Here is an 18356-nt window from a genome sequence, read left to right as displayed (position 1 = left end):
TCTCACTGAAACAAGATAGATGTTAGTTGTTCTCCTTCCACATTAAAGGAGTCTGGACGTAGGTTGTTTTTTAGGGCTGGCACAGTGGCTCCCTGGTCACAGGGGGGACCCCAGGGTAAGTGATCCCCCTGAGTGAACAGCTCAGGTCACTGAAGCCTGGGCATATGCACTCACCTGTGGCCTGATCGCGGCATCAGACTCTCAGAGAAGGGGCCCTGGAACCTGCATTTTCAGCTCATTCTGATGGTTCCCATCTGAAGAGGAGGAAGATTTCACCGGATGTGTGCATAACCACCTCCTGGAGAGTGCTGGGTCCAGAACAGGACTTAGTGGGTCCAGGGTGTAGACCTGCTGAATGGGGGTGTGTTCAGGTCTTCCCAGATGGAAATCCAAGGGTCTAGGCTGCCCTGCTTCCACGGGAGAGGTCACAAAACAAAGCCCAGGGCTCCCTGTGTTCTGGTACTTGCACAGAGGGCACCGGTAACATTGGGGGTGGCGGGGAGGAGCCGGAGCGGGAGACGTGTCATACAGACACCACACTGGAGGGTGATGGATACAAGCCACCTTTACAAGGGTCTTGCAAGGCCTGGGACAGGAGGCTGGGGACAGCAGGTGGATTTGCATCTCACGTGGGTCGTGCCGGTGGGTCACACACAGCTCACACAGTTATGACATATGGGTCCACGGAAGGCCATGGGTTTGGATTGCCGAGGCCCAGGGAGTTCGAGCACGGTTGCCAAACGTTCTCTGGAAAGGGCCAGAGAGTAAACATTTTAAGCTTTAAGGGCCATATGGTCTGTGTCACAGCTATTCACCTTTTTGGCACCCGCACAAAGCAGCCACAGACCTTCTGAGCAAACGAGCGTGGCCGGGCTCCAGCAACACTCTAGCTCCTATTAGGCTCTGAAACGGGAACTTCACCGAATTTTTACACGTCACAGCATCTTCTTCTTTTGATTTTCCCCCCAACCATTTACAAAGATAAAATCCACGCTTAGCCTGTGGGGCGTACAGAAACAGGCCGAAGGTGTGATGTGGCCCGCAGGCCGCAATGAGCCCCTGCAACCCCCCCCCCCGAATTAGAGCCTGTGACATAGAGTATTGCCTCAGGGTAAGTCTTTCTTTGGGTTTGTATAAAATACAGCTTCTCGGTCTCCTACCCCCGCCTTGGAGATGCTGATTCCGTGGTTCTGGGATGGAGCCCAGGAGTTTCTATTTTCAGAAAGTACTCCAGGTTGTTTCTGATGTACAGAAGTTTGGGAAACACTGACATAGAACATAAAGGCCTCTATCTCTCCAAAGATAACTTTCGGTTTTTTCCTTTCCCTGGTAGAAGTCAAACAGTGCAGTTTTCCCCACCGGCTCTGAGATACCCTTGTTTCCCCTCCTGGTCCCTGGGCCCGTCTCTCCAGGGAAAATGGGCCTTGAGGGACAGCTTCCCACAGACAGACGCAGCCTCTCCTGCAGATTTAGCCTCCTTCCTGAACGTCCGCTGCACTGTGATTTTCCATGGCCCCACCCGGCAGTGGGCCCCACCAGAAGCCCAGGGTGCCGCAGGGCCACTGTCATCCAGGGCTGGCCCGCCGATGTGTGCTAGGAGGGGTGCTGCCCCACAGGCTCCTGGGCGGGGGAGCTCTGGGGCCCAATGACAGTAGTAACAACCTGGTTCCCTTGCAGATATACCGTGGGTCCAGTACCGCGCTGGGTAGGCTTCTCGTTTATACCCGTGGTTCTGCACCATGGGAACTTTGGCAATGTTCGGAGACATTTGGCTGTCATGATTGGGAGACACCCTTGACCTCGAGTGGGGAGAGGCCAGGAATGCTGCTAAACGTTGTGCAGCGCACGGGTCAGGGCCCCACAACGACTAATGATCTGGCCCAACGTGTCAGCAAGCGCCAAGCTGAGCACCTGTCCTCTGCAGCATCGCACTGAAAAGCGTGACACTCGCATGGTGCTATCCAAATTCTGCAGATGGAAAAACAGAGTTGCTGAGAGCCCAGAGCACTTGTCCATGGTTCCTTCATCTCATGATGGGGCAAAACCAGGGCTCGCCTTGGGGCTTTTGCCTCGGGCACCCAATCTGGTTGGCCCCGGACTCTTCTGGTTTGAGCCAAGCAAAGTCCTGCATCCTAGGCAAAGCTCCCCCGTCCTGGGCACGCTGGGGTGGTTGGTCACCCTGCCCTTGACTCCAGGTCTGTGCTTCTGCCTGTGCCCTGCATGTGGCTGCTGGGCTCCGTCTGCCTCCCGTTGCCCAGGAGGGGATTATGACCTAGAGCAGGGATGTGGCAGAACCAGGACTCTTAATCCTCAGGCCAGCCAGCGTTTGCTTTTTCCTGCCAATTTGCCTGTGGTCTCCTGGAGGACATGCCCAGGGAGCCTTTGTGGGCAGGCAGTGCCCAGACTGAGCTAACCCCAGCAGTCAGGATACGACAAGGTCAAAGTGCTATGAGATGGTCACTCCCAGGGCTCCTGTGAGTGCCACTGTCACTGGGGGGTGAGACCCGGGCTCTCCTGCACTCAGAGCTCTTTCTTTGCACAGATTTGAGGGGTTCCAGGCTCTCACTGATCCCCTGTGGTGGCCTTGCTTACTCAGCCCTTAGTCTCTCGTCCCTGCTGCTGCCAAGTCGCAGCATCTGTCCCAGTCCATATGACCTTTGTGTCCCAGGCCTGTGTCCTCCCTGTGTACCTGGACCTGAGCTGAAAGGGGTGAAGGCCAGGTTTAGGGCCCTGTCCCCATCTCTGCTGCTGTCATACCCCAGCACATCTGCATGAACCAATAAAATATACATCTTGGAAGTCATAAACAAGGTGAGCTTCCAAACACTGGGAAAAGCAAAAGCAAGCAGGACTGGCCATAACCTGTAATCTCTTCTTTCTGGAAACCTGGGGCATCCCAGGGCTTGCTGAAAAAGGCTGTGGAGACCTGGCTTCTCTTCCAGCTCATTCGTAATTGCCAGCAGGACTGCGAACAAGTCTCCTGACCTCTCTTCTCATCTGCAAAGTGGAATAGCCACTTTCCCTCCACAGTCCCTGCAAGGCTGGCTTGTAGAGGTGGCCGGGGGTACAGGGGTGAGGGCAGCGGAAGAAGGCAGGGAGGGCCTTGCCTCTGACAGCTGTGCCCCCGGCCTCCCCAGGACATGCCCTACTACCGGTCTCAGTTTAAGAAGTGTGCAGTGGTGGGCAACGGAGGCATCCTGAAGAACAGCCGCTGTGGGAAGGAGATCAACAGTGCGGACTTCGTCTTCCGGTAAAAGAGCCGCCGGGGCTCAGCACCTGTGGCTTCTACCCCCTGGCGCTCCCACTCCCTGCCCCTCCCTCTGGCGGCGCAGCAGCCCCGTGCCCTCACGCTGTCCTTCAGGTGATCGGTCTGCGCTCCCCACCCCTGCACACCTTTACCCTCTGGCTTGTTCCTTCCCTTCGCCAGCCCTGTCCCTTGGGGCCAGCGGCTGAACCTGTCAGGGCTCCAGTCTCCACATCTGCAGAATGGCAGGTGCCTAAAGAGCACGGCAGGTCCGAGGACCCTGAAGACTCACGGGGGCTGTGCAGATCCGCTGGTGAGGCCATCTGGGTGGCCACCTCCCTGGTTGAGTTCTGCTCTTCCAGAAGCAGTGCTTGGAATCAGTCCTTGTGGCCACCGCCAATGTTGACTTAGCCCTGGCTTTAAGCTGCAGACTGGTCCTTGTACTTCTTCCTTAGGTAGAGCCCCCTCTCATCTCTTTGGTGATCCTCGCTTACAATCTTTAGCCTGGATCAAGACGATGCGTTGAAAAGAAAAGCTTAGAGCAAAGGGATTGGGGTTGAGGTTGTAGTGGGATCTCATGGGTCATGGATCTATAATCACCGTGCCACTCAGGGTGGGAGGGGGAAGGAGTTAAACTTGCCCCTCTGTGCGCGGGCTACCCAGATCCCACCCCGCTGGCTGCCCCTCCACCCCTCTGCCTGTAGGAGCACCACCCTGCCTTCCCCACCCCCTCACGCCGCCCGCGCTCCAGCTCGCTCTGGATGAGTGAGTGCCTGTGGCCAGGCTGCCTGTGTCTTTCGCAGGTGCAACCTACCCCCCATCTCGGAGAAGTACACCATGGATGTGGGCGTGAAGACGGATGTGGTCACTGTGAACCCCAGCATCATCACAGAGAGGTCAGTGAGCCTGCTACGGACTCGTGCTGTCCGGTAGAGCAGCTGTGAGTGTCGCGTGTGGCTACCAGCCACTGGGAGTGTGGCATCCAGATTGACACGTGCTGTCTGTAGCGTGAGACACACACCTGATTCCAGAGACTTACCATGAAAAAGACGATGGGCCACAGCTCATCAGTTGTTTATATTGATTACATGTTGAAATAGTAGTATTTGGGGTATATCAAGTTAAATAAAACGTTGTGAGCTTTCGATAGAATATGATAAAAATTAATTTCACCCATGTCTTTCTACTTATTTAAATTGTGATCATTAGAACATTTAAAATTACATATGTGGCCTACATGATATTTCCCTTGGACAGTGCTGGTCTAGACAGTCTTCACCTAGATGGGCCATAAAGCTTCCCAGTGGGCGATGGGGGCAGGCAGCTTCTGATGCTGGCGTATCCAGGCGGCTCTGGGGAGAAGCTGCACTCAAAGATCTCAGTCCCCACTGAGTTCCCCTCCTGGGGTCTGTGTGGAAGGCCTTGGGGAATGGGGTTCCTGGGTTAAAACTCCAGTGAGGGGCACAGTCACACCATCCAGGTCAGACCAGGGGCAAGAGGGAGGACAGCCAGAGACCAGAGATTGGGGAGTTGGTAAATCGGGTGAGATGCCCAGGGACACTTACAGAGTCAGCCAAGTGAAGGAGCACTGGAGAGGAGGGAGATGAGCCCATGGGGAGGGGGGAGGGGCTTTAATGTGAAGAAGAAGGTGTGTGAGGGGCTGTGGGCGAGGAGGGGCGCAGAGGGCAGGCAGACTCTTTTGGCGGACTTCACTGGGGATCTTGGGAAAGAAAGTACAGGTGAATGGCCTGAGGACTCCAGGGAAAGCCTCCACTTCCTCACCCCTTTCCCACCGAATCCACCCTGGGATGCCCCCATCCCTTGGGGTGAAGCACCTCCCTCCCTACACTGTTGTCCCTTTGGTCCCACTTCTACAAATAACAGCTGTCCCCGAGAAAGGCAGGGCGTTCATCTTGAGTCCCCTGCGGCCTCCGGAGAGGCCCCCGGGTGCCGGGTGGGGGCACAGGTCTGGGGAGCGGGCTGCCCACCCTCTCGCTCTGGCCCCGCCCAGGTTCCACAAGCTGGAGAAGTGGCGGCGGCCCTTCTACCGGGTGCTGCAGGTGTACGAGAACGCGTCGGTGCTGCTGCCTGCCTTCTACAACACGCGCAACACCGACGTGTCCATCCGCGTCAAGTATGTGCTGGACGACTTCGAGTCGCCGCAGGCCGTGTACTACTTCCACCCGCAGTACCTGGTCAACGTGTCGCGCTACTGGCTCAGCCTGGGGGTGCGCGCCAAGCGCATCAGCACCGGCCTCATCCTGGCCACGGCGGCGCTCGAGCTCTGCGAGGAGGTGCACCTGTTCGGCTTCTGGGCCTTCCCCATGAACCCCTCGGGCCTCTACATCACGCACCACTACTATGACAACGTCAAACCCCGCCCCGGCTTCCACGCCATGCCCTCCGAGATCTTCAACTTCCTGCATCTGCACAGCCGGGGCATCCTGCGCGTGCACACGGGCACCTGCAACTGCTGCTGAGGGCGGCTGCGCGGGCTGGCCGGCCCCCCGGAGAGCAGAGCCCCGCTGCCCCTCTCCCGCCTGCGCCGCGCGGTGCGGGGGGGCCTGGCGGTCAGGCTGTCACTACCTCGGGCGTTCAGCTTCCTGCGTGGGGGGGGTGTGGGCCAGGAGACAGGGACGGGGCCCCCGGGGGGGGGGCGACTGTGTGCTAAGCCTTGGTCAGGGCCCCGTGTCCCCACCCTGCCCGCAGGTAGCATGCTGCCGAGCCACTCCTCAAGATCAGGGGCCTTGGGGGATTGCAAGAGAATAAAGCACATTTGCACTCAATTTTAGCATTCGGGAGAGCACCCACTGCAGTGGCCTTGTCGCAGCTGAAGGAAAGCCCTCCAGAACGGAATCGGGGGAGACCAGACATGTGAGCATGGTCAAGATTTAATTCAGATTTTGGCTTCCCGAGTTTTATACCGCGGCCTCAAGCCAGGAATTGCCATCTAGAATCTCGGATCTTACAGATGAACCCAGCTGCCAGAACTTCCTGTGAAGACAGAGTGGCTCAGGGAGATCCAGGGTCTTAACCACGGTCACTCCAACTGATTTGAGTCCCTTAAGTGACACCATGAGAGTTAACTCAAACCCTGTGTCTTAGCATCTTTGCCGTGACACTGGCAGCTGAGAGCCGTGCTCTTTCACACAATTCAGGCACACACAGAGCCTCAGCGCCTCCAGGTCCAATCCTGCGTGTGATCTTCCGATGAGAAGGACCAGCCACTTGCATGAAGGTTTTCAAGCCAATGGTATTGACTCAACCCATGCTTCGCAATCTGCTTCCTCTCCTGTCTCCTTATTTTCAGCTCTGTTTTAACCAGGAGTTATTTATAAGATCCCTTCCTGGTTCTGTTCCTGAATCCTGAGGAATCCTGCTGCATTGTGTTCCCGCACTGGAACTGTGGGCTCTGGGCTGGAAAGCACAGAGATGGAACTGACAAGCTCTGCGGATGGAAGTGCGTCATGGCCTCCGACACCAGCATCACTGAGGCCCCATTGTGAAGGCAGGACTTCCCACACCCCACAGCCTGGTGGCCTTCGCGCACACGGACCCACAGCCTGTGCTTTGGGAAGTTAACTGGGCCTGGGCCGAAAGGGGTTCACATGGCATTTCACCTCTGAAGTTCATTCCCTTTCCTCCCCCCATGGTGTTTCTGCCATCAGCGTGGTCCTACCCACAAGACACCTGCGGTGACTTGCCTTAGAACCTAGCTTTGTGGACTCGTGGAATGTTAGTTCTGGAGGGACTTGAGGCCCCTTCCTCCCACTCCCCCCCTTTTTCCAGAAGCCTATTCTTCTTAGGTCTGGGGGTGGGCTTGGGAAGACAGGGTGACGAATAGAGGCAGAGTCACTTTCTACTAGGGATGGAGGGTAGACAGTACACAGACACCACCCAGCCCAGCCTGCTGGGTGCCCTGAGGAGGGTGGATAGCTTCGAGGTTTCATCAGGGAGGGGAGCCCGCCATCCGATGACCTCCTTTTACAGGCAGAGCAGCAGGCCCAGCCAGTGAGAGACAGGAGAACGCGGGCTCAGCCCCGGGCCTCCAGGCTCCTGTCCAGGGCTCCTTCCTTGGCAAAACCACATTGTTTGGGCTTGTGTTTCACATTGGTGGGCTGCTGTGGAGCGCGCTGTTCTAAATGCTGACCTTCCGCCTTCGTTCTGAGCCCTGGCCCTGACTGGGCAAGCCTCGGGCCGCTTGTCTGTAGAGCAGGGAAGCAGCCAATGAGACGACATAGACCTTAGCGAGCCCCGTGAGCTGGGAAACACTGTGCAAGGGCAGTGGACGACCAGGCTTCCTGGGGTTCTGCCCGTTCCTCCCAAGGAAGGTATTTCCGGGGAAGTTTCCAGTTAGCCAAGCTTTCCAGCCCCGTGTTAGTGGTCACTGAGCCCAGTTCTTGAAACCGTGGAATGTCAGGGCTGTGAGACTTCTAAAGACCATTCTGTCCCATTTAAGGAAACAGGACTACAAGGGGGAGATGGCCTGGGTCAGATCGTGCCTGGGGCTCTACTGAATGCCTGCTGTGGACGGAGCCCCCTGGGTAACACTTCCGTTCCAGGGAGGGCTGTGGGGCGGGCAGGAGCCGTGGCCAATCAGACATCAGGGTTCCCATCACTTGAGGGCGCCACGGGTTGGCATTTGCCCAGCAAGGCCCTCGTGGGGGGAGGGGGGGTTAGAATGCAATGATCCACCCTGTAGAGGAATCAGGACTCACGGTCCCATTTTCTTAGGGTGAGTCTCTTCTCTCCCCACAGATCTGTTTCTTCATCTCTACAATTAGAGGCTTAGGAAAGATCTCTAGGGTCTTTACAATCTCTAATTTGTTTTTGGAGGTATTCCTGATGTACGGATCCGAGCCACATTACTATTATAATAGCTAACATCTAGTGTGTGCTCATGGTGTCAGGCCCTGCACGGAGCACTGTCTTTGCAATTACCTCCCGAGATCACCCCAAGACCCCCTTAGGTAGGAAGGCTCCCAGGGGGCAGGTGAGAAGGAGGCTCAGAGTGATTTAGTGACTTGCCCATGGTCAGGCACCCAACGGAGGAAACCGCGCCCAGGTTTGTGGAACCTCAAAGCCTATGCTCCGGACCTCCATCTTAGCGGCTTCTCAGCCAGTGTCACAGGGGCTGGAACGAGAGGGATCCTGACGAAGGTGCCACTGCAGGGCGGGACTGGGCCCTGCTCCAGGGACAAATGCTCTGGGAGGCTGTCGTGAGTCCAGAAGGCAGTCTCTGCTTGGAGGTGTCCCCTGCCACCACGTGCTGTGGCAGCGCTCACCCCCACCCCCCAAGCCCCTGTGGTAGAATGGGTGCCATTCTGGCGCTGGAGGGAGTTGAGGTCGTCTCTACATCTTGCAGATGAGAGCTGCCCCGAAAGAGTGCATGGTAAGTGACAGCATGTTGAGTGACTTGCCCAAGGCCCCATGGCCAGCCGGTGCCTCCACTGGGACTCACCCAGTCTCCTGACTTCCAGGCCATTCTGGTTCTCCAGCAGTCGGTGTTTGTGGGAGAAACGTTGTTTCCAAAGGCTCACTGTTTCCTGGGCATTGACTCAGGAAGCCCCTACCGTGTTCCCCGCAGCCCCGACACCAACCCACGGTGCAGTGCAGATTCCCAGTTCAATTCTTATTAAGGGAAATCGATTCCCCACAAATAAAACAACCCTCCTGTCTTCCTTTGTGCTAAACCCACTGCTCCAGGGTTGAAAGGCAGCAAAAACAAGTTAATGACTCAGTGCTTAGCCAAGCAGAACGGAAGGTGGCTTAAGGTCAGATGCAACCTTGGAGACTCAGCAGTGCTGCGAGTCAGCTCCGTCCGCTCATCACCTGGTGCTGTGGAGAGCAGAGAGCCTCAGGGCCCCTCCACTCTGCGGAGTGGGGGGGCAGGGGCCGCACTTCCACCAGTGGAGGGAAGGCACAGGGCTGGCCTCAGCCGGGCCTTCAACAAGGAATTATTGAGCACTCGCTTTAGGCGGGGGCGTTGTGCTCGGTACCGGGGACCAACGATCACATCATAGCCCCTGCCCTCCCGGGGCGTGTCCAGACGCTGCACCGAGAGCCCACATGCTACACGGGAGCTGTACTGGGAGTTGGCAAGTCTGGGCTCGGGGACAGTTGTCAGGGGAAGAGGACAGGACATGCCAGCGTTCTTGCCTCCCAGCAGGGGCTGCTTCTCCGGCCTCATCCCTGACATTCATGTGACAGGTGGCAGGGATGGCTTCGCCTTCCTTTTGAGTCCTCTCCTCTTTTGTTTCCTATCCAACCACCCTCCCCTGACGTTCCTCCTATCTCTGAATGTTCCTTCTCAGGCCCCTTTGTTGATTCACCTTCCGTGAGGCTTCCTCAGGGCTTGCTTCTTGCAGCAGGAGTGCTCCTGCAGAAATCTCATCTCTTCACAGCCCGGCCGACCTGTCCCTGCGTCTCAGCCCCCTTACCCGCAGGCGGGTTCTCCCTCCGAGCGCCAGTCAGCACGCTCACCGTGGCCTCCTGACCGTCTGTACGCATCCTGCACCTCCAACCTCATCGTGTCCTAACGGGCATAGTTGAAAGGACAACCTGGCTTCAAGGTTGCCTCTTACCACTTGCTAGCTGGGTGGCCTTGAGGGGGCTGCCGAAGTCCCTGGAGGCTCTGATTCTTTATCTGAGGGGCGAGGCCAGGACACCTCTCCGGCTGTGGCGAGGGTTAAGTGAAATAGGGGTGCACAATGCCTAACACAGAGCCCGGCACAGACTAGACACTCAGCCAGTGCAGCTTCCCTTGCTTGGTGAATGGCTCTCCTGCTCTCCCCCCAGAAACCTGGGTCACCCTGGGGTCTTCCTTCTCTTTCACCTTTGACGTCAGCACAACTGCTGGAGAACCGCACCCCGCGATGCCTGCCGTTCAGTGGTTGCCGCCAGGTGAGGGGTCTGGCTTGAAATTCAGACCGGGGTCTTGGGTGAGAGAAGAGTGAAAGTAAAAATCTGGCACACAACCCAACTCCTGCACTTTCTATAAATATGAATATAAAATATAACCCACTATTAAACTAGCAACAAAAAAATAATTGGGAATCTAAAACGTTTATGAAATCTCTTTTGGCCTTGACACTATCAGATTTCTTTGTCTTTCTATTTTTGATTGTGATAAAATACACAAGACATACAATTTTAAGTGTACATTTCAGTGGTGTTTTAAGTACATTCACGTTGTTGTGCGACCGATCTCCAGAATACTTCTCATGTCACAGAACAAACTCCTTACCCACCAGAGGACGACTCCTACTACCCCTCCCCCAGCCCCTGGCAGCCACCGCTCTGCTTTCTATCTCTCTGAATTTGACTATTCTAGGTGCTTTGTACAAGTGGAATCATATGGCATCTGTCCTTTTGTGACTCGTTTATTTCATACAGAATCATTTAGGTAGGTACAGGCTGTTCTCAAATGTCATTAACTGTTTTAAGTGTTTCTGTAATAGAATTCTGATTTTCCTTTTTGTCTGGAGCAGTTGTCCTGGTCCGGTCTGTCTGTGTCCGGCTTCTTGGTCTGTCCCCGGCTTCTGATGATCTTGGCACCTTTGCTGCGGCTCAGAGCGGACCTGGTCTGCTTTGCCGGCTGGGCTCGGCTGTCCTGGCCAGACAGGGTCCTGAGACACAGCAGCTCTGCCCGTCATTTTGAAGTCTTTAGTTTTTTTCCCCTGCCTAGTCTCTTCTGTGAACACCCTCCCCCCTTTTTTTTTCATTTCAAAAAACGACGGAGAGGGAGGGCAAGAGAGAAATCTACACTTCAGTCAGTGATTTAGCTCTTGGCACAAAAGCCAGAAATCAGTGACTTTCTTTCCATTCGGGGGATGGTTCCCTTGGCAACTAAGTAACTCATTTCCTTCAACAAAATGACTTGCTCAGCTTTGGGGTAAAAGTTTTATTTTCTCTGGTATTGTGGTTCTCAGCCTTGTGTGCACATTAGAATCAACGGGGGATCTTTATAAAACAACCGCCCCCACCCGCCCCGCCACGTCCTCACCCTCCCAGAGAATCGATTCAGTTGGCTTAGGGATAGGGCCTCCTATCTTTATTTTTTAAAAATCTTCTGTGACTCAGGGGCACGGTGGTTAAGATTCATGGCCCTAAGGCAGAGGGGCTCCCCCTGGCTGCTCCGGAGTCACCTAAGAAGCTTTGAGAAATACCCCTGCCTAGACCCCGCCCGCCCGCAGAGGCTCCCATCCAGTTGGTCGGAGGGAGGACCAAGGTACTAGCCTTTCAGCTCTCTTGATGATTCTAATATGCGGCCGGGGTTGGGAACCGCTGTTGCGGCTCTTCAACCTGAACCCCGTCAGCGTCCGAATCACCTGGAGAGTTCGGGGGGCTCCTGGGCCCCACCCTGGGGTCTCTGATTTGGGGAGCTGGTGTGGGGCCTTTCGTAGCCAAGCTCCCAAGCGGTGGTGATGCTGGTCCCCGGCCACTTGGTCTAGAGGGTCTTGCCAACTAGCTTGACCCTGTTCTCCTGCATTTTTTCCCCTGTTGGGGGGTGGGAAAAGCTGATTCAAGCCTGAGGCTTCTTAAAGGTACCAAATAGCTTTTCTTTTTCCGAACATTTTAAACATTGGAATAAACATTGAGAAATATTTTTGAAGCAAGGGTACACAGATTTCTTCTCCCGGGTTAGATGGCTCAGAGTGTTCCTGAATTGAGAACTTATTTGTGCCTGGGAATAGGATACATTTGTGATCAGAGCTAAGGGGCTGGTGTCCCTGGAGGGGGGACCACCAGCCTGTGACCAGGTGAAGGTCATTTTCTGACTGGTGCTGGAAAGTGGGTAGGATCCGTGCATCACACTGCACTCCCAGCGCAGAGAGTTCCTGGGCCCCTGGGCAGGGAAGATGGGGCAGTGATCTGTCCCCGCCCCCACGGCACCCATGGAAAACCAGGTAGTGAGGAGGAGACTTCCTACAGAAATGGCCTGTGTGACCCAGGGAGGCAAGAACCCTGCCCCTTCCCTCTGCAGAACCGCCCCCCCACCCCCGCCACAGCGTGGTCCGGGAGAACTTTATCTGCCCAGCAGCTCAGAATCCTGCATTCAGCCTCAAAGTTTACAAGACCCCCTGAACTCACCTTGAAGACCTGTTAAGGGAGAATATGGTTACCAGCTTACAGAAACAAGGTCAAAGCACACCCCCCTCCCCAGGACCACTTACCCCAGCAAGCTCACTCAGCCCTTAGGTCGCTGGGGACTCAGATGAAGGAAAATTAATTTTGAGCCCCTGAAATAGATGCTTTAAAGTTCTGCACTGAAGACCAAACATCTTGCTAACAGCAGATCCCTCGTGGCGTTCACTTTAATTTTAAATTCAATTCTAGGGAACTTGATTCTGGTTTCTCATAACAAAGTGAACGAAGAGAATGACAACAGGGGCTGGATCCAGCGAGAAGCGGCAGCTAATAGCCTCACAGTAATGGCATTAAAAGGACCAAAACTCTACGTGTCAGAAAACACCATGTGATCTGAAGCCATTTAGCAGAAGGGCAAACATGTTGTCACAACCAGAGGGCAACGCAGCGTTTTCTGATCTCACCCTGCGATGTCCGCAACCACACAGGTACGGAAACAAACCGCGTTCAGTATACTGTGTTTCAGAAGGTGGAGGAGCTGCTGATGCATTTTGGAGTTATGTCCATCCCCAAAACACTTAAAACAGCATCGTAGAAATCTTGGTGCTTAAAAGGTTAGCCCTCAGTTTTCTTGAAGTTCAGGTAGTTGCAATAGTTCATTATCTGATAACGTAGGATACACGAGGTGGGCAGCGTCACTCCTTTGGACTCACGTGTTCCCTCTGACACTTGCTACCCCTTCCCCCAAGAAAAAAAGGCGAGGAGAAGGGGGGCTGCACCCCTCCACTTGCCCTCCCCCTTGAAGGGAACTGCAGCGTGGTGGATGGGGAAGGGGGCAGGGAATTCTCTTTCTGCATCTCTGCCACTTGAGGTGGCTTTGTTGCACTGGGACCAGGGCAGGCTCTGTGGTGACCTGGGCCTGAATTTATCTGTGAATTTAAGAATATGACTCCCCCCTCCCCCCGCAGACTCCCCTACCCCCGTCCTGCCCAGGTTTCTACTTTCCAAACACCTTCATCATCGATTTCCCACCAGGACTGGCTGGGTTCCTATGAGAAGGCTGGGGCAGTTAGGGACGTCCCTACCTGACTGAGGCCCGGAAAGATGATGGTGGCATGCCCCAGCTCACATGGGACTGGCCGGGGGTTCTGGTGTTGGGTGCCCACGCTTCCCGAGCCGTGGGAGGGGCCCCTGCTCGAGCCTCTGGGGCTTTTCTGCTCTCTTCCCTCCGAGGTGCTCAGGCTGATTGGCGTCTGGTCCAGGCCTGGCCTTCCCCCCTGGCCTCACGCCCTGCCCAGCTCTGGGGAGGGCCCTCTTCGGTATTCATTCCTCTCTACGTCCTGCGCTCAGGGTACCCAGAGCCAGAAGGCTCGGTACCCGGGGGGCTGGGAGTGGAGGCAGTTGACCTTGGCAGACAGTCACCCAAGGCCACGAGCCTGAACAAAGTGGGCTTGTGGAGGGAGGTGGCGTCAGACCCGGTGTGCAGCCCCCTGGCGCTGTGGCTGTTTGGGAGGAGGCTGGGGGTCCCAAGCGACAGATCCTGCCAGCCCAACCAGGAGCCAGCTCAACTGTGCCCTTCCTTCTTCAGCAGGACCCTTGACTCTCACGGCAGCTGCCCTTGGAGAATGTCCTTCTGCCCCAGGTTGCTTTGGGGGACAGCTGATCCTCCCCGGGGCTCCCACATTGTGCACAAATGTTTTAGGGATGCAACAGGGTCTTTTTGGTGGCCTGCAAAAATTTCCTTTCTGGACCCAACTTCCCTCCCTTCAGAAAGCCATAACTCTTCTTCAAAGCTGTATTGTTTGAACTGAAATATATGCATATGTATTATTTCTTTTTTTTTAACCACACTTTAGCTCAATGAGCAGATGCTGGTTTGTTGAGTGTTACAGTTTGGAGTCAGTCCCCTGTCACCTTGCTTCCCAGATGAAGCCAGGACAGACAATGGGGTCCGCAGAGGAGCAGTGGGAACCTTTTGCCCCGCAGCCGTGTGCTCCCGTGTGCTCCCGGGTGCTCCTGGGTGCTCCCTGCCCTGCAGCTGTGTGCGGCTTCAGCCTGGCTCCAGGTCGGTTTACAGAAAGCCCTGCCTCGGGGCACCTGTGAAGGCAAAGGAGTTTGTCCCCGAGGGGTTGGTGGCACTGACTCAACCCCGAGTGGCCTATTGCATGTGACGACCTAAAGTGGCCATGCAGCCATGACCTCCATGTGCGCCTGGGCCCCGTGCCTCTCTTGCTGTCCTCTCTCAGGGGCTGGCTCACACTGCACTGTGCTCCATAGAGCCTTTCCCACTGCAGAAGAAAAGGGAGACCCAGGTGTCATTTGCTGGGACGTGGAGACACTCCATCTGAGTGGAACCGGACTGTTGCTGAAAACCATCCGCTCCGGCTCTCCGGGCTCGCGCCCTCCGCTGCCCTGATCACCCAGCAGAGAAACGTCCTGTGCTGTCGGAGGAGCCGCGGGAGCGGGGGCTGCTGCCCTTCCCTTCTCTTCACACAGCCCGTGCTCAGGAGCGGGGGTCTGCACGCACCCCCCGCAGCCCGGTGCCAGCAGCGCGTGGCTGTCTCTGAGGGATTCGGGAGTGCTGGCTGATCTCTCCTCTGTGTGTAATCAGGGTACTTTCTATCCGTCACTGTGCTTGAAAGGCCCTCCGTTTCCACCCAATAAAGCCAGTCAGACGGTTCGTCTAGCAAAGGCTCTTTGGCTGTGGCCGTGTGTGTGTTTGGGGATCGGGCTCATGCGGCACAGCCCCACGGGAGGAGGCTGCGGGGACTTGCGAGGGACTCCTGCCACCCTGGGCGCATGTTTGGGGGGGCTTGGTCTCCTCATGAGACCTGCCCTTGTCCGAGCAGGGGAGTAGGTGGGCTCCCAGGAAGGCCTCAGAGCCAGATCCAGGCCAAACCAGGTGCAGTGCTGATGCGACACTCTACAGGACACAGGAGGACATGGAGAGGGGACCGCGGGCTGGTGTCCGGGAGAGGCCAGGAGGGCCGGAGGGCTGCCTGAGCAGGTGGCGCCTCAGCTGTGCTTAGACCTGGAAGCTATGCAGACCGACCTCTCTCGAAGCAAGGTCACTGTCAAGGTCTAGAGTCACAGCAAAAGGCATCTGAGCTCTAATTACCTTCTTATAAACATTTTTTAAAAAGTTCTTTCCATGCCAATCTCCATGAGTATGTTTAAAATAGGATTATATATATGTATATATACATATATAAACATATATACAATTTTTAAAATTCATGCGCAGACAGCCTAACTGGGGCTAGCCTGTAGAAAAGACTCCCCACATCTAACCTTGGAAGTCCAAAGCCTTCCCGTGCTTTCCCATCAGAGAAGACAATGCGCGAACTCCCAGAGGCTGGCATTTTCACGGTCCCTCTGCCTTCAGACCCCTGCTGCTCAGTGTGCTTTGGTTTTATGTCCCTTAACCACCTGGATACTAGATGCAGACCGTTCCTTCATATCAATGATCGGATCGTGAATCCCAGAGTGATGCAGGAGGGGAGGGGAAAGGGTTGGAAACCACTTCCAAACATACAACCTCAAATGGAATGTTTGGCATCCCCAGGCTGACATGTCCTTGGCCAGCCCAAGCCAGGGCCAGCCTCCCGGTGTGGACACTCCAGGCCGCCCTAGCCTCAGCCTGCCTCTCTGGCCCCTCCTCTTCCTGACCCTTCTGTGGCTCCCTGTCCCCAGCTCCCCAACTCCCTCCGGCGGAGAACATATCTCTGTGCACTTGGTCTCCTACCTATCCTGGACCTCAGCTCACCTTTAGCCTTCTTCTAGCAAGAATGGATGGGTGCCAGCTGCAAGATGTTTAAATGTTTCTTACTACAATTGTAAAATACCAAACACTCAAGCAAGCAATGTATTCTGGGCACTGGATTTGGGGCGCTGTATTCTAGTCTATCATCGTAGGAAACAAATCTGGGGGTCAGGAAAGCAGGAGTTCGATATATATTTTTGAATGAATGAATGTATGTTTCAGTAAGCTGGGGGATGGAAGTTGAATGTAGTTTATTTGTTTATTTAATAAACACTTATCAGAGGCTCACGATCTGACTTGTTTTTAAGTAAAACCCCTCGGTTGGCTCTGAGCAGAGCGGAATCGGAGGGGGCAGAAGTGGTTGAAGGCAAGGTTTTCTAACACCCCAGGGAGGCTGCAATGGCTGTGGGAACTAACATTTCCGTGAAACAGGAAAACCACCAGCCCACAGCACTGCATCACCCGCCCTGCTTCCAGAATAGGAGGTGGTTCATTTTGAGATGGCAGACTAGCTGGTTATCTTGGGTGAGAAATCGGGGACACACGGTGGTGGTGGGGAGCCGCAGCTGGGGACCAGAGCCTCCAGGACACACACTCACATAGTTCGTACTTACATGTGCTCTCTATACCCCACTCGCCCCAACACACACGCTTGTAACTGGCTCCTTCCTTTAACGTGTCTTCAGGGCCACATTCATACTCTAGGAGGCACTGGGGAGCGCATGACTTCCTTGAAAGGGAGCGCAGGCTGGTGGAAGGGAGAGGGGTGGGTACATTGAATTACTGGTCCCCATTCTTCAGCCCTTGCTGTGTCCATTCCTTTTGCTATAAAATTTTACAGCCCTTGCCTCTGGACTCAGCCACGTGTGTCACTGTGCACAGCTGAAGGATGTTCGCAGATTGGATGCAAGTGGAGGGCCTAAGTGTGCTGGTGGCCTCAGAGTCACCCCCTTGTCCTTCCACCATGGCCACGGGAAGAGCCCAGAGTGANTCCTGTAGCTTGACGCAGAGCTGTGAGCTGAGCCCAGGGTAAGCGAGTCACCCCTGGCCAAGCTCCAGACACGTGAGAAACAATGCCTATGCCACGGAGCGTTTTGTGGTTGCTCGTTATGTAGCAATAGCTGGCTGATACAGCAATGCACTCTCCAGCTCTCATCAGTGAGCTCAGGCTTGCAGAAGGAAAGCACCAGGGATGTCTGTAGTTTAACTACAATGTCAGCTCCCCTAAGGGGGAGGTTGGGTCTGATTATAGAGGGCCTCCAATGTCAGCTAGAGGCACTAGAATTTGTGTCAGGGACATTTGTGATTCTCTTGGCAACCTGGCCTCTGAGCTCCCTTTGTAAGTTTGACGAGAGGACAGCTCCCAGTGGAAGAGTTGAAAATGCCCAATACTGATTTCCCAGCCGCCTTGGCAGGAAGGTGTAGGCTCAAGGCTTAGGCTCAGCCAATCAGGTGTGCAAGCCCCAGACTCGGAACTGGCAGAAGGCGGCAGAGGTTCTTCTGGCCGAGGGGAGGCACGGGGCGGGGGGGGGGGGGCGGCAGAGGCTGGTGCGGAAGCTTGGTGCACATTGCATGCCCAGACCCAGTCCTGGGGGCTCTATGGGCTTTCCCAGATCCGTACAATTCCAGGCCTCCTTTCTAGGGTGCAGCCCCAAAGGCCTCTTGGAAATTCTGAGATCCCCTTCCCCCAACACGAACTTTTCAAACAATAATTTTTCTACTTAAACTGGCCAGTTTCATTTCCGTTGCTTGCAATCCAGAATCTTGGCCGACAAAGTTTGTTTGCGCGGACGTGTAAGGGAAAGGTTTTGAACTGGGAAGTGACAGGACCAAAGGCAAGCTCTGGGAGAACCCATTCAGCAGCAGGAGGATGCACTCGGAGGGCAACGAGGCCGGGCAATGAGATCATTGTGTCTGTGCATGCATTTGTGAGCATATGCAAATGGTCTATGGGATAAACAGCCCCTTCCCTGTAATCAGAGGTTTGGCACTCCTATAATTACCATGTCTGCTTTTTGTGTTTTTATCAGTTTGCAAGAAACTGAGGGGAATCCAAGTATCAGCTTTATCAGTTAGGGTCCATAACCACCCTGCACAGCTTAGACTGGAGGTTGCTAAGCATGGATGGAGGATGTGAGCATGGACCGTGGCCCTGCCTGGGATCAGAGTGGGGGTGCCCTGAGCACCCTTTCCCCAGCCAACCCCCGCAGGGCCCTAACACCACAGAGCTGGGGATGAGGTCAGGTGAGTGGCCAGGCT

At 55.2% G+C, this 18356-nt stretch overlaps 1 protein-coding gene across 6 annotated transcripts in view; it reads left to right on the top strand.

Annotated features, from left to right (window-relative positions):
• ST8SIA5 (ST8 alpha-N-acetyl-neuraminide alpha-2,8-sialyltransferase 5) overlaps positions 1-15498 on the top strand; it is a 60717-nt gene extending 45219 nt beyond the window's left edge. For 4 of the 6 annotated variants that reach the window (XM_019798454.2, XM_034642529.1, XM_034642528.1 and 1 more), the window contains 3 exons: positions 3138-3250; positions 4048-4140; positions 5256-15498. In XM_019798454.2, coding sequence (XP_019654013.1) covers positions 3138-3250; positions 4048-4140; positions 5256-5724 — 675 coding nt within the window. In that variant the 3' untranslated portion in view covers positions 5725-15498. The remainder of the gene's footprint in view (positions 1-3137; positions 3251-4047; positions 4141-5255) is intronic. The other 2 variants (XR_002142453.2, XR_004620213.1) reach the window with 2 other exon arrangements.
• Positions 15499-18356: the final 2858 nt, after the last annotated feature.

This window comes from Ailuropoda melanoleuca, chromosome 14 (assembly GCF_002007445.2).
Source record: "Ailuropoda melanoleuca isolate Jingjing chromosome 14, ASM200744v2, whole genome shotgun sequence".
Lineage (NCBI taxonomy): Eukaryota > Metazoa > Chordata > Mammalia > Carnivora > Ursidae > Ailuropoda > Ailuropoda melanoleuca.
The sequence above is the reverse complement of the archived record's forward strand: the minus strand, read 5'-3'. Positions and strand labels throughout refer to the sequence as shown.